Source organism: Coenobita brevimanus, chromosome 70 (genome assembly GCF_032717465.1).
Source record: "Coenobita brevimanus isolate Jiangsu-jjx chromosome 70, ASM3271746v2, whole genome shotgun sequence".
NCBI classification, from domain to species: Eukaryota; Metazoa; Arthropoda; class Malacostraca; order Decapoda; family Coenobitidae; genus Coenobita; species Coenobita brevimanus.
The window spans coordinates 41,227,312-41,249,371 of record NC_137023.1 but is presented as its reverse complement, the minus strand read 5'-3'; the positions used below and the strand labels follow the sequence as shown (position 1 = coordinate 41,249,371).

At 40.7% G+C, this 22,060-nt stretch overlaps 1 protein-coding gene across 1 annotated transcript in view; it reads right to left on the bottom strand.

The window, feature by feature from the left end:
• LOC145406351 (uncharacterized) overlaps positions 1-22,060 on the bottom strand; it is a 56,415-nt gene that overhangs the window by 21,789 nt on the left and 12,566 nt on the right. The window contains exons 3-5 of the mRNA XM_080277511.1: positions 19,918-20,116; positions 9,881-10,004; positions 4,014-4,768 (exon numbers count right to left, since the gene is read on the bottom strand). Of these exons, the coding sequence (XP_080133637.1) occupies positions 4,014-4,768; positions 9,881-10,004; positions 19,918-20,116 (1,078 nt within the window). The remainder of the gene's footprint in view (positions 1-4,013; positions 4,769-9,880; positions 10,005-19,917; positions 20,117-22,060) is intronic.

Here is a 22,060-nt window from a genome sequence, read left to right as displayed (position 1 = left end):
CATAACACATGTAAATGTATGTAATTAGAATTAAGTCATGATATCAAGTAATGTAAGGTGTATAGCCTAAGTAATGGGTGATTTAGTGCAAGTAATGCGCCTGTGTACAACAACAGTTATTATAGTGTCTTATCGACAGCTTACAGCCCCTTAGAGCAAAATAATATACTAAATAAGTGAATGTGAAAATATGTCAAACTAGCACAAAACCCCAACTTCAAATCATAATAGTTCCGACTGTGGCCATGTCATGGGAACCAGGTTGCACTTGCAAAACACCATTTACCATAGTCCATGTATCTATCCAATCAATACCAAAATAGACTATCTATCCACATCATCTGCTGACAGTTCCTGAAAGTAGTCATCTGATGCAATCAAGATGCAACTGGGTAAATGTGTTCAAGGATGCAAGGTATGCCACGATGGTAATGTGTTCAAGGATGCAAGGTATGCCACGATGGTAATGTGTTCAAGGATGCAAGGTATGCCACGATGGTAATGTGTGAAACAAAGATAAAAGGGTGTGAAGGGAAGGAGTGGGGGGGTGTAAAGCATGTGATGTCGGGAATGAATGGGCAAGGAAGATACAAGGAAGGAGTTGCTTTGTTGATGAATGAAGTGTGGCAGAGTGGAAAGACAGATTACAAACATGTCAGCTTGAGATGTATGTATGTCAAGTTCAAGTCTGAGGTGAAAGTGGCTCTGATTGTAGCGTATGCATCTTGTGATGACAGGAGTGAGAGAAACACAAGCTTTGGGATGAGCTGGATGAAGCAGTGGGAGAAATGACCAGGAGCTATAAAGTGATCATAATGGGTGATATGAATCGAAGAGTAGGCACTGATCCTGAGGATGACATAATGGGTTGTAATGGAGTTCCAGGAGAAAACGATAAAGGGAAGCGACTGAAGGATATGTGTCAGGAAAGGAGGTTGTGCATTTGTAACTCGTATTTCAAACACAAAGATGCACATAAATATACATGGTACAGAGGGAACAGGGATCATGTTGAAAGCAGCCTGACCGATTATGTGCTGGTAGAGAGGTCAATGCCGGGAATGGTTGCTGATACGAGGGTCGTGAGCGGACGATGTGGAGGTCTGTCAGATCATATAATTGTGGTATGCAAGATCAGGCTGAGAGGAGTGAGGCTGACCAGGAGTGAGAGGAGCAGGCAAGGAGAAAGACTGGAAGTTGAGAAGTTGAGGATCAAAGAAATGGCAGATGAATACAGGACCAAAGTACAATAATTAAAATATAAAATTATAGTATTCAAATAAATAATTTTAATATACAAGAGAAATAAATAAAATATAAAAATGCCTACCTGCTGCCCATGTGCATACATATGTGTGTGTGTGTGTGTGTGTGTGTGTGTGTGTGTGTGTGGGAGGTCGGTCTACCATGCACTTTGAATACAACGGTCGAAATATGCGTGACTTGCGAATCGTTATTTGTGGCTTATTTTTCTGCCTTCCAGTGATTTCTTGCCTTGTCTGCCAACATGGGGCCTAAGCGTAGCGCTAGTGATGCATGTGGTAACACACCAAAACAGACTAGTAAAGTGATGTTGCTGACAGAGAAAGTTAAAGTGTTGGACAAACTTAATGGAGGAATGTCGGCGACAATTCTCCACCAGGATGATTCCCCATCATTTATTTACATACCAGTTTATTTAGCAAGTACAGTACACTAGTTTTTTACTTATATGAGTTATAAAATACCCCTGATAATTAGTAATATTAATTAATCAATAATAAGTATATTTATAGAATGACAGGAAATCGTCCATGTTTTGATGGTGAATTGACTTTGTGGTGAATTGTCTTGGAACCGTGTGTTTCGGGTGAGTCAACTGTTCTTACAACAAAGAAGGCAGCACGTAGCATACGGGAGGCAGTGAGGACTAGTGTACCAGACTGTGCTAAAATGTCTCCACCTACGCCTGTGAACTGGCTGGGAACCGTATGTTTGGGGTGAATGAGTCAACTGTCTGGACAATAAAGAAGGCAGAATGTAGCATATGGGAGGAATGAGGGCTTGTGCACCAGACTGTTGAAGTGTCTCCACCTACGCCTGTGCTTGTCAGGTTTCAGTGTTAAATTTCTTACATTTTTGTTGTTTTTCATACTTTCTGCTAGTTTATAAGGTGTATGTAGTGCATAAACAGTATTATTCAGATGTAATATACTTAGTAGACATGCATAATTATGTGCACACAAGGGCAGAACATATACGCGAATTTACCACATACAGTACGTGAAGGGTCTCGGAACGTAACCCTCGCGTGAATTAAGGGCTTACCTGTATATTGAACAACCATGGGGACATCACACAACCTTGTCGTACGCCCACACCGATTCACTTGGATGCCCATTAACCCTTACACATGCTTCGCTACCATCATAAAAACTCTTGACAGTACCTAGCAGCTTACGATCTACACCATACATGCGCAAACCTTAACACAATCCCTCTCTGTCTACTTTGTCGTATGCTTTTTCCAGATCCATGAATGCCATAAACACCTTATGGTCCTTCTCACAAGCCTTCTCTGCTATCTGTCTCACTGCAAATACTTGATCCATGCATCCTCTCCCATTCCTAAAGCCACCCTGTTCATTACTCACTAGGACTTCTGATATCTCCCTTACTTTCTCTATAATAATTCTTCCATATACCTTCCCTACTACACTCAATAAACTTATGCCACGATACTTCTTGCATTCACTTCGCTCACCTTTATTTTTGTACAGGGGTACAATCACACCCTTTTTCCACTCTGCTGGCACAGTTTCACTCATCCATGCCTTCTTACATATTTCCAACAAGCACTTCATTCCACTCTCTCCACTACACTTAAGCATCTCTGCATACACCTCATTAACCCCAGCTGCTTTCCCATTTTTCAGTCATTTCACAGCGCTCTTCACCTGTGCGAGTGCCACGTCTCCTGGCACTGCATTCCTTCTCTGCACACCCCCAAAACCAATCGTGTTTACAGTCGCTCTGCTCTATTCTCATTCATCAGACTTTCAGAATATTCTTTCCATGGGTTAGTAACCTACCACCTGCATCCTTCACACTATCACATTTCTTTCCACTTTCATTTCTACATTTCTGCATCTCTTTCCAGAATAACTTCCAATTTTCAAAGTAGTTTGCATTCATTTTTCTTCCCAAATCATCATTTACCTCCTCCTTTTCCTCTTCGCTAGTCTCTTTACGTGCTTCTTGCTCTTGATATACTCAATTCTTATTTCAACTGAACCCCTATCCTGTAATCACTTTAGCCACTTCTTCCTCTTTTCCTCCACCACTTCCTTAACCTCCTCATCCCACCATGCTGTATCCTTCTTTTTTGATACTCTTGGACCCTTACTGCAGTTCTGGGACCAGACAGGGTGGAAGAATTGCAGAACTGATTTCTGTCCCGGCCAGGATTTGAACCTGTGTCAATTAGGACTGCACGAACCAAACCTCCACACTTTTCCTGAGATCTCACTGTCGAGAGGCACTGTCAACTGTACAGAAAAAAAAGCAGACATATGACAGTGACATCAAAGAGGTTTGAAGGAACTTAAAAAGTGGAAAAAAAACTGCACCACGATAAACCCTCCCTTGCCTACTACAATCCCTCTATAACCTCAACTAGACTACAGATATGCTGCCTGAAGGCATAATATACTATACAGTATAGAAAATAAACACATAAAACAGTGATATCAAAGAATTCTAAAAGAAGAGTGGGAAAAGATTAACTGCATCGCAATTTCTATCATCAGGAACTGTGTATAAACAGCATGACACGCAATCAGAATTTTTTCCATGCATACAACATCCTTGCTACATACTGCATTTTTCTGTCTGCACACTAAGAATCATGCATTCAGAGTTCACACATATGGAGGATCTACAGTATGTAACTAATGAAGCTAATGATGAACTGTTCTGTTTAAACTTTCCTTTGACAAGAAAATTAAGGAGCGTTCTAATTCACTATTACATACATTTGTGCACTGTTCATGGCATTTCCATACTGGGAACTGTGATTTGAAGGCTGCAGCTGCATCTGAGATTGTCCTGGGTAAGCTTCAAGATCATCCTTGATAGCAGAGTCTTCATTCCCTGCAGTTTCCTGAGAGCTGCTCACTGATGAATCTGACATTTTCTCCTCAGGGCTTTTATTTTTACTGACATGTTCTTTATCACTTTCAGAGGAAGAAGCCTCACCACTCTGTATGTTATCTTGCTCTTCCTCTTCTCCCTCGTCTACTTCATCATTGTTCAATCGTGCTGCCTCCTCCTCCTTCAATGGATTATAATCTGGCTTAACTGCAGCCATTTCTGACTTTTCGATGGTGGTTTTCTCAGGCTCAGCCACCTTGACTGATGCTGGTACATCAGCCTTCTCTGTGCATGCATCTGGGAGACTGGTGTGAGGTGTGTTGATGAGGACCAGACCAAAGGCACCTTGGTGTCTGCCATGGTCTGAGGTGCTGACTGGAGTGTGTACCAGCTTGACCACACTGTCCCGGTTGGAGGCATGGGCTCGCATGATGCCACCGCGCCCCCAGTCTGCCCAGTATAGATAGTTTTGCTCCACTGACAGAGCAAAGGGATAGCAGCTGTCCAAGGCGAGGAGGTCTTGTGGCTCCCCACCTACCAATGACTGGTTAACCAGCCGGCATGAGCTGGTGGACTCATCATCTCCCACAGTCAAACCCAACACCAGTGACCCTCTCTCAAAGTCAAAAGTCAAACCCTGCCAAGATAAGAAAATGTGTTATATGAAAAAGAAGATAACAACAACAACAATAATCATAATCATCATCATCATCATCATCAATCCTGTGCTGCCCCATGAGGGGCGTAGGACCCCAGGGCTAGGCAAGTTTGTCCTGACATTTAAGATGAGAGTGGCCAGCCTCTTTCATCCCTGAGTAGCATTACGTGAGCAATAAACCCCAACCATTTAAGATGAGCGTGGCCAGCCTCACTCATCCCTGAGTATTATTATGTGAGCAATAAACCCCAACCATTTTAGATGAGAGTGGCCAGCCTCACCCATCCCCGAGTAGCATTACGTGAGCAATAAACCCCAACCATTCCTTGGATATAAACCTGCCCATGCTAAATCTGATTGGAGTGCCTTAATTACCCACTAAAATACCAGGCGCCATTGTTAGGTTATATGGTTACCACTCAGGGTAGTAAATAGTTTCCTGGTGTACAGGATACCATTTGGCATGTCATTCAATGTAGAGTCACCCATAGGCAGAAGCAAGAGGAAAGAATGATGGAAAACGACTGAAGAGGGAAACCATTCACTATGCTGGGTAGTAACCATATAACCAACTCAAACGTGTTCCCTACATGTCAACAAGCAGGTTGGCGGAGGGCTAGTGCTCTTCCCTGTCAAACAACTAACTCAAAGACACATAGCCACCCCTTACAGGATCATGGCATATGGCTATAGATAGACAGATGAACAATCTACTATGTTCTAACTGTAATGCAACTCATTACAGCACAACACTTGCTCATATGCACCTCACTTTCACAACACAAACCTTCACATTATCAGCAAAAGATCTCTGTAAGCACCTGAATGAAGTGACTGGATTCCTGCAGTTCAAAGGGCTAACATTCAGATGAGCCTGGGGTCAATACCCCAATAACAAAAACAAGAACAACAGTTGCCATTCGGGGTAGGACTTCACATCCACCAAACTTGACAGCTGACAGATTATAACCACTGAGTATGTGAAGTACATCTAGGTTATTAAGAAAATTTTCCAAAAATATGTGCACGGATGGCTAGGCCTGTGAGGTGCAGCCAGTACTGTATTTCAGGTACTTGAATGAGCATCTGAATCGCTTCACTGAGAATAGTTTGAAATTCTCCCTCTACTATGAATTCTCCTATCTTACAGTACTTTCTGGTTCCTAACTCATCACAAACTTGGCCTAGGTGGCAAAAAAGGGTCAGGATGACAGTAATGATGATGATGATGGCACCATGAAGTAAACAACGCAAGAATACGAGACAGTAGGGTACTGTATGACGTTTCAAGAATAATGAGAAATATTAAAAGAGAACACAATGTTCACAAAGGATTGTCAGCAAATTTTTGCTCGTTACAGAACAGTAAAGGAATCTATAAAAAACAAAAAATGGACAGAGGCAACTCTGACCTTACTGCATGTGATGCCTGCTGGTACCATACAGCCAGCCATTATATGTATGGCATTCATTCTAAAACATCACAACGTTTCACATAATTATAACTGCTTCTGTCAACAGGGGTAATCTGGTAAATGAACTTCAAAGGTGAGAATGAAACTTTAGCAGTCAGCATTTTTTCTTTAAATGTTATGAGGGGGAAGGGAAATACAAAGGATGACTTAAAACAAGGATTTATTGCAATCTTATCCTAACAACTGACTGCTTTTACCTTAAAGCTTTGACTGTTAGGATCTCTCTTGACTGACTGAAATCAACTTTGGTGAGCCTCTATGGTCTGTCTATTTTATGATGCGCGTTTGGGCATTGTCCTTCATGGGAATTTCCTCGGCCGCCTCTCTGCCAAACGTGTACACCTCTCTGTCTCATGTCAGCTATTTACTACTTCTAAATGAAGTTTATTTACAGTATATATATACAGTACTTAATTCTCTAATAAGGCTATACAGTGTTATAAATGTCTTTTTTTTTCTAATAATAACAATGACTTTTTATAAATACCACAGCACTTGGCAACGTTGCCTTCCAACGTTGCCAAGCTTGTAAGGGTAGAGTGACCGTGTTAATCCAGGTCATTTCCACTCTGGCCGCCACCTGAGATGGACGCTCTTACTCCTGCTACTCGCTCTCGTGTGCTCCACAGTAGAGAAAAAGAACTTATTTACAACGTCAATAAGTATTTTTTAGAAATGAAGGCAAACAGAGGACCTATGATTGTTCCCTCAAAAGCTTTTGCCAAGCAGCAAAAGCCATGAACGTGAGGGAAGCAAAAGTCAGACGAATCTGCTCTTCCTTCAATCAAGCTTGCATTACACAAAAGCCACCAGAACAGCCAGTATTCTCCTCACCAACAAAGAAGTGCTTTGCAACCGTCAGAGGTTTAGATGACTTTGACAAACGTGTGGTGAGAAGAACCGTTTTAGGGTTCTATGAAAGGATGGAGATCCCTACCCTGCATAAAATAAAGGAACAACATAAGGAAACTATCTCCTTCAATGGATGCACTGAGTCCCTGCACAGGATTCTCAAAGATATTGGGTTCAAGTATGGGAAAGTTGATGGCCGCAAATTCCTAATGGAAAGAAGCAATGTTGCTGCTGCACGAACCCGATTTTTGCGAGAAATGCGGCATGTAAAACAGTCTTTCCAGAACATTGTGTATCTGGATGAAACCTGGGTGAACCAGAATTACATTGTTGGACAATGCTGGACAGACACTACATCTCAAGAACCAACAGGAGTACAACCACCCACGGGAAAGGGAAGTCAGTCTCATTATTGTGCACACAAGAACGAAAGATGGCTTTGTCAACAATGCAGAATTAATTTTTCAAGCTAAAAACAATGGCAATTATCACAATCAGATGAACTGAACGGTTACTGAAGAATGGTTCCAAAACCAGCTGATGCCCAATATTGCACCCAACACAATAATTGTCATGGACAACGCTCAATACCATTCAGTGCAACTTGAAAAAGTGCCAAGTTCCTCTTGGAGGAAAGCAGACTTAAAAGAATGGCTTGAGAAGAAAGGTATTCATCCCAGTGATGATCTGCTAAAAGCAGAGCTATATGAACTAACAAAGACATTTGCTGTGGGCAAAAAGTACACCCTTGACAAGATTGCAGGAGAAACAGGGCATAGAGTGGGAAGGTTACCACCTTACCACTGCCAATACAACCCCACTGAGCTCATTTGGGCTCAAGTAAAGTTGTACATAGCCAAAAAGAATACCTTTAAAATGGCTGATTTACAACCTCTTGTTAAAGGGGCTCTGAGTTGTCATGCCATACAACTGGATGCAGGCAGTTCAGCATGCTGAACACCTCCAAGAAGATGGAAAACAAGATAGAGCAGTTAATCATATTGTCGATTCGTTCTTAATCAACACTGCAGAAAGTTCTGATGATGAATTTTCAGATTAAAGATGAGAGAGAGGATTAGGCCTCTTGGGGAAAACCTCTATTAAAAAAATGTCCCTTGACATTTACCTCAAAGGTGGTGTGGAAAAAAAGTTGAAACTATAAAAAACAAATAAAACATCATACTTGAAGCAAGGTATCACATTCATAAGAAAAGCATAATGCTGACAGACGGACAGTAACAGAGAGATAGAGAGAAGAGGGAAAGGGAATGGAGATAAGGGGGATAGGCAGACAGCGAGGGAGGGAGGTTGGAGAGGCCGGAGATAAGGAAGAAAAGGCAAGACGGAGGGAGGGAGGGAGGGAAGGAATGTGGTGGAAATTGAATAGGAGCACAACAAGACAGTCAGGAGGCTTTTCCTCAACTTCAAATGTGGTGTGGAAAATAAATCGAAACTATAAACCACAAACAAAACATCATACTTTTTAAGGAAAAAATCACAGTCATAATAAAAAATAATGTCAGAGAGAGAGAGAGAAAGAGAGACAGACAGACAGACACAAACAGAAACAGAGAGTAAAGGGAAAGGGCATGGAGAGAGGGAATGAATAAAAGCACAAGACAGACAGACAGTCAGTCAGGGGGCTTTTCCCCAAATTCTAATAATTCATAAAACCGTATAAACTTTTTATAGAAATTTACAAAAATGCAATTTCTATATGCAGAGAGAGAGAGAGAGAGAGGTGTGCTGGGAGGGAGAGTTGTTATTTGCGCCTTGTCTCTAATCTGATTAAGTTGCCTAGTACAAAATAAGGCAACACTGGGATGGGGACTCCCCAAGAGGGACAACGCCCAGTTGCTCTCTATAAAATAGACAGACCATAGTAGCAATGAGGGCAAAGATTTGTATACACCAAATAAAACTGTCTGGACATAGCAAGAACAAAACAAAATCTATTTCCTCAGACTAAGGAAGTTCACCTTTTCACATTCAGACATGAAAATGGACTGTTCTGTACACAAAACTCTCCTGGTTGGAGGAAGCCTGACTCACAGCTAAGTGGCTTCTTTCATTCGAAATTTGTCTCCCCAGGTTCTGTGATGCAATTCAAGAATGAAAAACAACATAAAATTAATCAGACTGAAGGGATTATCAAAAGTATCTCCACATATTTCCATCCCTAATAAGTGACCTCTCTTTTCATGACATATCAATCCCCCTCCAACTGTGCGTCCCCAAATGCTGCCCGTCCACCTCATTCGCATAAACTTGCAATACATTCCCATACAATAATCTAAATATTTCTCCATCTCTACTGCTCTCTTCTTTCCTTCCACTTCATCTTCCATACTTAATCATCTTGACACCCCCTTCCCCCATCTAATGATGGGGTGATGCAGGCTTGAGAAAACAAGGAGAAAGTGTGAAACTGGAAGAGTCATCATCAGCATGTCCAGTGAAATGGGCTAGTCAGTTATTCATGCAACATTTACCACACAATCATCACACACTATTCAAGTCTCCAGAAACCTGGTCCAATCTCACAGGCCTATTAATCTGCATTTTATTTGCAATTCTACACAGTTAAACTTCAAATAAACCTGTCAGATATAAGTCAATCTATTGCCTTAAAAAAAAAAAAAAAAAAAAAAAAAAAAAAAGTCATCTGCTCCTTCACGTATAGTTTATCCAAGTAACTTGATCCCGTCAATTCCTTAGCCCCATCCACTCCACCCCATCCCAAGCACTCATTTACCACACTTACCTGATAATACTCATTCTCTTTCCGAATCTCAGAGAGGATCTTGTGCTGGTTGCCTCTCAGGTCACACATTTCAACACTGCTGGGGGTCATGCCACCTGCACCACGCTCACTCCAGTACAACCACCTGCACAATAGTCACTTGTCATTCTCCTACACTAAACCAGTACATCATTTGCCTTAAGTTGATGGACTTTCATATATGGGGGGGGGGGGGGAGAAGAGGACATAACTCACTTGCAAGATCTGACAATACAATTGCTGGACATTCATTTTTTTTTTGGACAAACACTATAATTTAGGTCTTCTTACACCGCAACATTCATAATGAAAAGTTGACAATCTCTGGACAAATTAATAGTGGTCAGAGTACAATAGTCAGCTGAACCTCAACCACACAGTAGGAGAACTTCCATTACCCAAAAGCCCTCATCTTCAAAGGAAGATGGTAACTCACAATTTTAAACTCTTTAGCATCTCTTAGTTTAACAAAAACTGCCTAGCATCAGCCAAATTAAAATACAAACTCAAAATACACCTAACATAACGGGTGAAATAAGTACAGCACAGTACAGTATGCTCGCCCCGAACATGTTCGCCGAACGCGCTCACAATCATACGCGGTTAGTGCTGGGATACGTATAAGACAACGTAAGATTAAAGAACCAATACGAAAACTATAAATTTATTTGAGAGACCTTTGAAAGGCCAAATCCTTGAACATTAGGGCAGCAAGCATAGTTTCCTTTGATCACGTGATCATGTGATTCACTGTACTCTAAGTTAAATATCTACATTACTGTTCAGGTAAGTTTATGTGCAAGTTAAAGTACGGTACTATTAAATAACATTAAAGCAAGAAATAAAGTCTTATAACCAGTTTACCTGATAGGCGTCAGAATACTGCCTTTTTTATTTGTTCATTAAAGATTTGCTGCACTGCTTTTCTACAGTATTGTATTTGTAAATTTAATATTTACTATTCTGGTATGTACTTGTAAAATAAAGCACTTAAATAAAGTTAAAGCATTAAATAAAGCCTTGTAACCAGTTAATGATTACCCATGATTGGCGGGTTCCAAGACAATTTGCCGTCAAGTCAATTCTCTGCCAGATAATTCCCCGTCAGGTCAATTTGCACCCTGGACGATTCCCCATCATTCTATAAATATACTTATTATTAATTAACCCCTTAATCGCAGGGATGTCGGGAATGCACTGTGGGGGCCCCCCCCCCTGCGGGAATAATTGCGCTCCAACTGACTTTTTTTTAATATTTGGCAAAAATCAGTTATTATTCCTAGAATATTTCAATTACATAAGCATAGGCACATACCTTCATCTTTCTCCTGGGATGTTTGTTGAGCCTTCGTCGACTACTGTAGGACTTGTGGAGACTTCTGAAGTTGGGTAATGAAGTCTCCACTTTACACTTCCCGATACACCGTAATATGGTTATCGCTGCCTGATATCATTACAAACACTGTTCTATGAATTTCAAGTAGTTTGGAATCTTTAAAAAAAAAAAAAAAAAAAAAAAAAAAAAAAAAAAAGTGAAAGAAATGTAAATTACGAGCGCATACAAGTTTTCCACTCGCGCTCGTTCCCCAATGGTATTCTGAGGCAGAGCTGTCATTTATTATTCAAACACATTCACACTTTATATTCCTAGTCCTTTATTACACTTATTTATATATACAATATTTATCCATAAGAGTCTCTCAGTAGTAGTAGTTTATTTTCACTCCAGACATTCACTTTCTTATTCAGTAAACTAGCGTAGAGAGCGAAGCTGTCACTTTCACTTTTATTACTCCCATTAGTTATACATGCTAGAGCGTAGCTTTCACTTTCACTTTCATTACTCCAAGTATTTATACTCATATTCATATATTACTAATTGTTTACATTTCTATTTACATTTTCTATTTTACAGTATTTACATTATTCACATTTCTATTTTATTTACACTATGTAATGCACTGTCACCTGCAGTAATTTATAAAACTATTTTCCACCGTTCAATTACACTTACATTTATTGCTTTCACTTGCTATTTACACATTACACATTATCTACATTTCCACTTGCACTGTTTTAGAGTCACCAGAAAGATCGGACTCACTGTCCATCATTACCACTGATAAATTAGCCAGTTCACGTTCCACAGCAGAGTCACTTAGCCCTTTACCCCTTCCCACATGAAGTTTAGTAGGGGTAGAGGTCACAGGGCCCTTTGCAGTGGGCTAAGAAGCGGCGGAATGGGACAGGCGCGAATCCGACGTAGTTTCACCTCAAAACACGACAGTATACTGAATGATGTGGTCTATGAGCAAGGAAGGGTTGACAATGTCAGCGTGGTGACAGCTGCTAATTTAATGCTATGAAATGATTGGCAGGAAATCTAGACAATACATAATTAGGTGGCTCCAGGTGAATGTAAATATCACTTAGGCTTCTCCTTTCCTTTCTTATACAGTATATATTTTTATTACGAGAACAGGTCATATGGCATATTTCAAGGAGAAATAAACAGGGAAAATTAGCGAACGAGTGAACGTGGGGTGTTGCAAGGTGATAATTAGCCCATTCCAGATGTATGGCAGTATCAATTACCTTTTCTCATTCTTTTACATATTATTTTGTATAAGAATAGGGCACAGGACACATTTCAATGGATTAAATGAGTGGAAAAATCCGTCCAGGATTTGCGTTGCACAGCACGGCTGGGCAGGCAGGAGGAGAGGGTAGAGGGCAGGAAAGTAGGTGACAAGGATGTCTTATAACCCAATTTCACAAATAAATTAGGACCGAAAATGGCCGGGCCATACATAACATCGCCCGCCTCCTTACACATGGATGTTACGTAACATCACCCGCCTATTAGGGTTAAGAAGCACGTAAAGAGACTAGTGAAGAGGTAAATGATGATCTAAGAAGAAAAATGAATACAAATTACTCTGAAAATAGGAAGCTATTCTGGAAAGAGGTGTGGAAATACAGAATAGACAGTGGAAAGAAATATGAAAGTGTGAAAGATTATTAGCCCATGAGGATGAAGTAAGGACCAGATGGAAAGAATATTTCAAAAGTCTGATGAATGGGAATGGAGAGATCAAAGCAACTGTTAGTGTGTTTGGTTTGAGGAGTGTACAGAGAAGGAATGCAGTGCCAGGAAATGTGACATTTGTACAAGTGAAGAACACCGTGAAGCAGCCGAAAAATGGGGAAGCAGCTGGGGTTGATAAGGTGCATCAAGAAATGATTAAGTGTAGCATAGACAGCGGAAGGAAGTGCTTGTTAGAGATATGTAAGAGGGCATGGATGAGTGAAACTATGCCAGCAAAGTGGAAAATGGCAGTGATTGTACCCCTGTACAAAAATAAAAGTGAGCAAAGTGAGTGCAAGAATTATCGTGGCATAAGTTTATTGAGCGTGGTAGGGACGGTACATGGAAGAATTATTATACAGAAAGTAAGAATGAGATCTGAAGTCCAAGTGAGTGATGAGAAGGGTGGATTTAGGAGCGGCAGAGGATGTGTGTATCAAATATTTGAAATAAGACAGACAGCGGAAAAGGCGAGTGAGAAGGACTATCCGGTGTTTATGGCATTTCTGGATATCTGGAAAAAGCATACAACAAAGTAAACAGAGAAGGTTTGTGAAATGTTTTGAGCATGTACAGTGTAGATGGTAAGCTGCTAGGTGCCGTCGAGAGATATTATGATGGTAGCAAGACATGTAATGGTTCATGGGCATCTATGTGATTGGTTCATGATCACTGTGGGCGTGCAACAAGGTTGTGTGATGTTCCCATGGTTGTTCAATATATATATATGGATGGAGTGATTAGACACGTAAAAACACGAGTAATGGAGAGAGGGATGGCACTGGTAACGAATGGTGATGGATGGAATATCTCAAATTTGTTGCATGCTGATGATGCAGTGCTACTTGCAAATACCAGACAAGAGCTTGGTAGACTAGTGCAGAGTTTTGTAGATGTCTGTGAGTGTCGTGCTTTGAGAGTAAATGCAGAGAAGAGTAAAGTGGTGGTTATTGAGAAAGGTGACTCCCAGTGTGATGTTACAGTGAAATGAAAGGAACAGGAATTGGTAAGAGTTCAAATACCTGGGTACAATGATAGAAAAGAGAGGAAAATGTGCAAAAAAAATGTGGAAAGTAGAGTGACACAATGAAGGAAAGTAGCTGGTGCTATGAGGGCCTTAATAAGAAACAGAGGCTTGAGTGTTGCAGCTCTGTGAGGCCAACTTTAACGTACGGATGTGAGACTATGGTGTGGCAAGAAAATGAAAAGTTAAGAGTAAAAGCAGTCGAGATGGGACCGCTGAGGAATGTATGTGGAGTACAGAGAGTGGATAGAATACGGAATAATGTGATTTGTGAAAGATGTGAAGTCTGTGGACACCAAAATTGCAGAGTGTACTGAAATGGTTTGGTCAGATGGGGAGAATGGATGACAATAGTGGTGAAAAAGGTATATCTGAGCGAATTTGAAAGAGGGAGGAGGCAAGGTATGCCAAGGTGGTGGGATATGGTGGATAAGTGTGTGATGAAGAGAGTGATGGAAGTTGGTGAGGAAAGGGGACTGACAAGAGACTGAGCTGGCTGGATGAGTTTTGTGCGGAGAAGCGCATAACCAGGGACTTGGCATCCCTTTTTAATGCGGCAGTTGTCAGACTGACTCTATCTGATAGGTACATTTGAAGTTACCGAACATGGTGAAACTTTTTTGGCCTATCTAATGGAGCCAGGATTCTGTGGGCTTGACTGATGGTTGAATGGAAGCATAGCACATTGAACTTGGCAAACTTAGGCTGTCTGGATGTTTCAACTCCTCACCCTGCCCTTGGGTGGGAATGGAGGTCCAGATGATGATGATTTCCAACTTCAAGGAGCTCCATGGTTCATAAGAAAATAAATGAAAATATCTAATAAACTAACAGCATTATAAATGTGGCAAACTTCATAGCCAAATATTCTGGTTTCATTAGTGCTTGACTTATTTTAAAAATATTTGCTTTCTAGTTTTAAATTTTAAACTTCAAAAAAATTCACTGTGCTCCAGCCCAAACAGACACCCTGGTTGTACTCGTGGGAATCCATCATAATGTACCCTGTCCCTCGGGACTTGAACGTGCTGGGTTAAGAATTACACACACACACACAACTTTATCCTGAGAGTTCCTGTCCACCAACCCATTCAACATCCCACTCAACCTTTCCCCTCCCCTCCATCTCATTTATACTCACCATTCCACCTCAACCTTTCCCCTCCCCTCCATCTCATTTATACTCACCATTCCACCTCTTCTCTGCTGTACATACAGTTTCTTCCTACTACATCCCATCACCACTCATTGCTTCATCACCTAACTTAGCTTACTGTATATACTGTACAGTAAAAGTCCAATTACTCGACATCTACAGGAATGGGCCGATGCCGAGAAATTGGATTTGCCGAATAATAGAAAAACCTACCCACTCAGTACCTTATATGTATTGGTGAACATTGTCATCATCACTTACGATATTACAAATGTGCTTGGATAGAGTACTAAATACTACATGATATTGTACAATACTGTAATTGATACAGTACTACTGTACTGTATACGTGAATCTGAAATATATATAAATTATTGAACACATACAAGTGTAACGACAGAGTAGGCCTACAAGTCACAGATAACACTTCCTGGATGGCCAAAATAATACAGAATATTATCTACCCACTCAGTACACCATTTGTACTGGTGAACACTGTCATCACTACTTACAGTATATTATTACAAATGTGTTTCGACTGAGTACTACATACAGTACTCTCTCCAAACACAAAATAGTCGGAAAAATACGTAAAATAAACTAGAGGAATATGAATTGGTAAGGTCTTTCGGATGAAAATTTAACCCCTTAACAGCATGGCGTCACGTTCGTGACACTCGGGCACAAGAGATCATATCGTGGGGCATCACTTTTGTGATTCTGTGTTATTTTGAATTCGCCCAGGTTTTTCAAGTGGTGGCTTGTATCATCTGTCAGTACTGACAGTGTCCAGCTATAGTCAGCACTGCTAATGCCATCTCCACTCCCATCCACTGTTGACAATTTAGCCATTTTTCCCCCGTCCTTGACTCCCTTTCATTACCCTCTCCTCCTGCCTGCTCAGCCACGCTGTGCTACGCAAATCCTGGATGGATTTTTCCACTTATTTTATCCACTGAAATGTGCCCTATGACCTATTCTTGTACAATATAATTCATAAAAAAAAGAGAAAAGTAATTGATACTGCCATACACCTGGAATGGGCTAATTATCACCTGGCAACACCCCACGTGCGCTCGTTCGCTGATTTTCCCTGTTTATTTCCCCTTGAAATAAGCCGTATGACCTGTTCTCATAATAAAAATATATATATATAAGAAAGGAAGGGAGAACCCTAAGTGATATTTACATTCACCTGGAACTACCTAATTTATTATGTATTGTGTACATTTCCTGACAATAATTTCACAGCAAATAAATTAGCAGCTGTCACCATGCTGACACTGTCAACCCTTCCCTGCCCATATATATCATCTGTACTCCCATCCATTGTTGACAATTAAGCCATTTTTCCCATGTCCTTAACTTCCCTCCTTACCTCCCGTCCATTACCTTCTCCCGCCTGCCCAGCCGCGTCATGCTATGCAAAATCCTGCTCGGATTTTTCCACTCATTTCATCCATTGAAATGTGTGCCCTATGCCCTATTCTTATACAAACTAATATATATAAAAAAGAGAAAAGGTAATTGATACTGCCATACACCTGGAATGGGCTAATTATCACCTGGCAACACCCTACGCGCACTCATTCGCTAATTTTCCCCCTCTTTACTTACGCTTGAAATATGCCGTATGACCTGATCTCGTAATAAAAATATATACATAAGAAAGGAAGGGAGAAGCCTAAGCGATATTTACATTCACCTGGAACAACCTAATTTATTATGTATTGTCTAGATTTCCTGCCAATCATTTCTATCTATCTATCTATCTATTGCCAGACGCCTCAATCCCGTTCGGGGTGGCCACAAACAAATTGCCTCCACGTCGCCCTGTCCCCCACCATTTCACTGCCCCACTCCCAACTCACACCCCCCTCTCTCATATACCTCTCCACCCCATCCCACCATCTCATCCTCGGCCTCCCCCTCCCTCTTCCCTCCTCTTTATTTACGCTTCCCCCCTCCACCTCACTCACATACACTCTCTTCGTCAGTCTTTCACCCTCCATCCTCTCCACGTGGCCAATCATTTAACAGCATATAAATTATTAGCTGTCACCATGCTGACACTGTCAACCCTTCCCTGCCCATAATACGCCACATCATTCAGTTTACTGTTGTCTTTCGAGGTGAAACCATGTCGGATTTGCACCCCTCCATTTCCGCCGCTTCTGCGCCCACTGCAAAGGACCCTGTGACCTCCACCCCTACTAAACCTCATGTGGCAAGGGGTAAAGGACTAAGTGACTCTGCTGTGGAACGTGAATTGGCTAATTTATCCATGATGATGATGGACAATGACTACCATCTTTCTGGTGAATCGTGTGACTTAGAGTAATGACAGTAAAAGTGAAAGCTTCGCTCTCTATGCTAGTTTACTGAATAAGAAAGTGAATGCCTGGAGTGAAAATAAACTACTTGTAGTGATGGAAACTTATGGATAAATACTGTATATATAAATAAGTAATAAAGTACAAGGAATATGAAGTGTGAGTGTGTTTATAAATAATAAATGACAGCTCCGTCTCAGAATAACACTGGGGAACGAGTGCAGGAGGAAACCTTGTATGAGCTCGTAATTTACAGTGCTTTCACATTTTTTTTTTTTTTTTTGGAGTATGGACTCCAAACTACTTGAAATTCATAGAACAGTGTTTCTAGTGACAATATCAGGAAGTGGTAATCATATTACGTGGTGTCGGGAAGTGAGAGTAGAGACTTCGTTACCCAACTTCAGAAGTCTCCACAAGTCCTATGGTAGTCGACAAAGGCTCAACAAACATTCCACGAGAAAGTTGAAGGTATGTGCCATATGCACATGTAATTATAATATTCTAGGACTAATAACTGATTTTTGGCAAATATTGTAAAAAAACAGTCAGTCAGAGCGCAATTATCCCCGCGGGATGGGCACAGAGCGCTTCAGACATCCCTGCGGTTAAGGGGTTGATGAACATTTAATGTTCATTCTTTTGTGTATGTGGAAGAGAGAGCATTGATCCAAACAGTAATTAATCCATTAACCCCTTCATAACCCCTGGCATTGAACAATGCTTTACAGTACAGGTTTCAGTGATGTCGAGTTAGTGTGAGCTATAAAAAACTGTGAACAATTATGGGAAGGGAAACAAGGTCACTGGTATGTTTACACAACTCTACACTACCATTCCAAACAGTCAGGCGGTCGCTCAATTTCAGATGTTTTCGCCTATGTGGTAAATGCACCGTAACCTAATGAATTCCGTGAATCATAGTGAATCATGGCATGGGTTTAGGAAGCTAAAAAAACACATTGTTAGGTGTGCCAGAAGATTCTCTTCACATCATTAAGAAAATTAAATGGAAGAAATTTAATCCATCTCTGAGTATGTAGAGTAACTTTCTTCCATTCTTCTGAAATCAATTTATTTTTCTAAAAGATGTGAAGAGAATTGGGCGCACCTAGCAATGTGTTAATTAGCTTCCTAAATCCATGCTATGCTCTCCTATGATTCACAGAAGAATTGATAAAGTTACAGTGCATGTACCATATGGACAAAAACATCTGAGATTACACGACCGCCTGACTGCTTGGAACAGTAGCGTACAGTCGTGGAAACATACCAGTGAACTTCGCTCCTTTCCCATAATTGTTCACGCTTTTTTCTTTTATAGGTCACACTAACTCGATGTCATGGACACCGGTACTATACAGTGTTGTTCATCGCTGGGGGTTATTAAGGGGAAAATGGAATACGTTACTGTTGCATCAATACTCTTTCACATATAAACAAAAAAACAAACAGAAGGATGAGAGCTAATTTATTAGAAAGACCTTACCTATTCATATTCCTCCAGTTTATTTTATGCATTTTTCCGATGTTAGGTTAGGTTTGGTTAAATTATTTGGTACAGTTAAACTCAGTTAGGTTTAATTCAACACTTAGGACAGTCCCTTCCACCATTATGCAGAGGAATCAAACTAGAGCTGTCACAGTCGTTCAGCTAAAAACAATGCGGGAACAGATTTAACAAGAAATGTTTATTTGTGGGTAATGCAATACAGTATCAGTGGTTCATGGGCTACGCAATTACCGGTAAATGACATTTTCAGGAAGGCATCAAAAATTTGTGAATTTCAAGAATTAGCAAGGGGCCTTGGAACGTAACCCTCGCTAATTTGGGGGGGTAGTTACTTTACTGTATGATACTGTGCAATATTATAATCAATACAGTACTATACTTGAATCTGAAATATATAGAAACTAATAAACATATACAAGTGTAATGAAACAGTAGGCCTACAAGTCACAGATAACACTTCCTGGACTGCTGAGATGAGTCCGAACATCTGCCGAACAATCAGAGACTTTCGTAAATGGGACTATTTCTCAAAACTGCCGAAATATCGGATTTACCAAATAATCAGCTGCCGATTAATTGGACTTTTACTGCATCTCCCTAGCTACTGACAACAGTGGTTCTCCTTTTTCTTTATTGCAAATCTTGGTAAGTTCCTTTAGTTGTTTAACAAAATGACATCCTTAAACAGCAATCTTTCAACGTGCACTATTATTCAGCCTAAGGGAGACACCTTATGCTGAAAGGGATAGAAACAAAATTGTTAACCCTTTCATTATAATATTTTTAAAAACTATTTTTACTACTTGCAAATTTTATATATTTTGTAATGGTCAAATTATTATTAACACAAAGTAATTGGTAGCTATGTAAGGAATGGTACGGTATGTCATTAATGAAGCACTCACTCATTGCAAGGGTCTACAGCCAGACCTCGTGGTTCCACTACGTTGCCCAAGTTATGAACTAGTTCTGGTTCTGCAGCCAGTTCTTCTGTGAGTTTCTTGGAGATAGTGGCCTTCTTGATACTATGTGTGTCCGGCTCTGCCCAAAACAGCTGCTTGGACCGAGGGTCATACGACATCCCTTCGATCATGGTGTGAACATCTGGAGGTCAATGTAAACATTAGGAATCCGCATTGAACTGTATTGTGTGGAGTCATTCCATCGTGAGGAGCGTTACATTCGGAGACAAGTTACTGAACTACAGTGATCCCTCCAAAACCCGATTTAATAGAGTCGGAGGCATGTCCGGAAAGTGGGTTTGTCCAGATACTAGGAAAATGCCTCCTGGACAGGTATTTATGGACCCTAACCCAGCCTAACTCAGAAAACCACATACATAACTCCCTACCGGATATGCACAGCACCTATTGAAAATCCTATTCACACAAATAAGGGACAGAAAGCATGAAATAAATGAAAAGGAACTGGAGAATGAAGAATTAGAAGTGAGTATGGAAAATATTTAGCTGTGTACAGGGTACTTACAACACATCCATGGCCATTACAAAGATTAACCTACCTCCTCTAAGGCTCTGGTAGTGGTGAAAATGCTCTTGTGTTGTGCTGCACTTAATCCTTTGCACTGTGTAGTATAGTTGTTTAACACTGCATATTCTGTTCTTACTTGCACAATGCCAGCTGCAACCACCAGTTTGCACTCTGAACTTAATCTTTTGCACTCTGAATTCTAATTTCTTAACACTGCGCAACGTTGCAAATTCCCATGTGGTCTAATGGAGAGGTATTGCAGTTTATTCACAAAAATGAGCACATGCAGCATCCACTGCGATAAGCGTCTAGTCTGGATGGTTGTTAGGCAGCAACTGGGGAGGGGAGGATGCAAGGGGCCATGTGTAAACACAGCTGTTCGGCACCGCACGCCATGTTCAAAACATAGTTGAAAAAAAAGTCTTTTTTTTTTTTTTTTTTTTTTTTTTTTTTTTTTTTTTTCCCCCGAAGGCCCAGGCCCAAAATGTCCAGACATTGGGGAGTCCGGTTATTGGGTGTCCAGATATTAAAGGGATTACTGTACTCTCAGTTATCCGAAAAAGTACGGCAATATAGACATATGGTTTTTGCAAGCTACCAACGCTTCACCCTACATCATACAACACTTGGATTGTTTATGTTTTAATACTGATGATACACAGACTTTCAAAAGTTGCATGAGGAACGTTACCATGATGCTATCCCCTCTTGTAGTTGGCATAAGTAATTTTCAAAAGTCTGTGATCTGACTGGTTATCAAGGAGTGCTTCATATCAATAATATGTAAATAGAAAAGATACCCAACAAACCTGATTATTCCTAATAACTACTGTGCTGATATGGAAAATATGACCGTCAGACATCTTACCGGAAAAGTGAGAAACGTTACCTGTGCGATTTTTACTGAAAAATGACTACATGATCAACTCTTATTAAGGTTACAGTAACTGCAATTATTACAAACATAAACAAAACGTGCCCTGACGTGAAATTTACATAAAACTACCAGAAAGTGGTTGGTGGGAGCGCTCACCATCCACTCTCTTGATGTAGCGCTGCTTTCGGGTGCCTGCCCTTTCCTCTCTTCGTTCCTTCTTTCCATCCCTCCTCTTCTGTTTTTGCTTCCTTCAGTCTTTCCTTTTCCTTCTGTCTATAGGTGACTCTACACTGAATGACAAGCCAAATGGTTTCCTGTACACCAGAAAACGTTTACTACGCTAGGTGGTAACATATAACCAAATTATGGCACCTGGTGGTTTAGTGGGCAATTAAGGCACTCCAGTCAGATAGAGCCAGTGCAGGTTTATATCCAAGGGATGGTTGAGATTTACTGCTCATGTAATGCCACTCAAGGATGAGTGGGGATGGTCACTCTCATCTTAATTGTCGGAACCAACTTGCCTAGCTCCGGGCCCCTACGCACCTCATGAGGCAACACTGGATTAGATGATGAATGAATGAATGAACTCAACAGAAGTGAATTCTTGTTTAAGTGACATCAACATATTCAAGTGACATAAATACAGATTAGTTGACCAAGGAGGGAAAAGTCACACT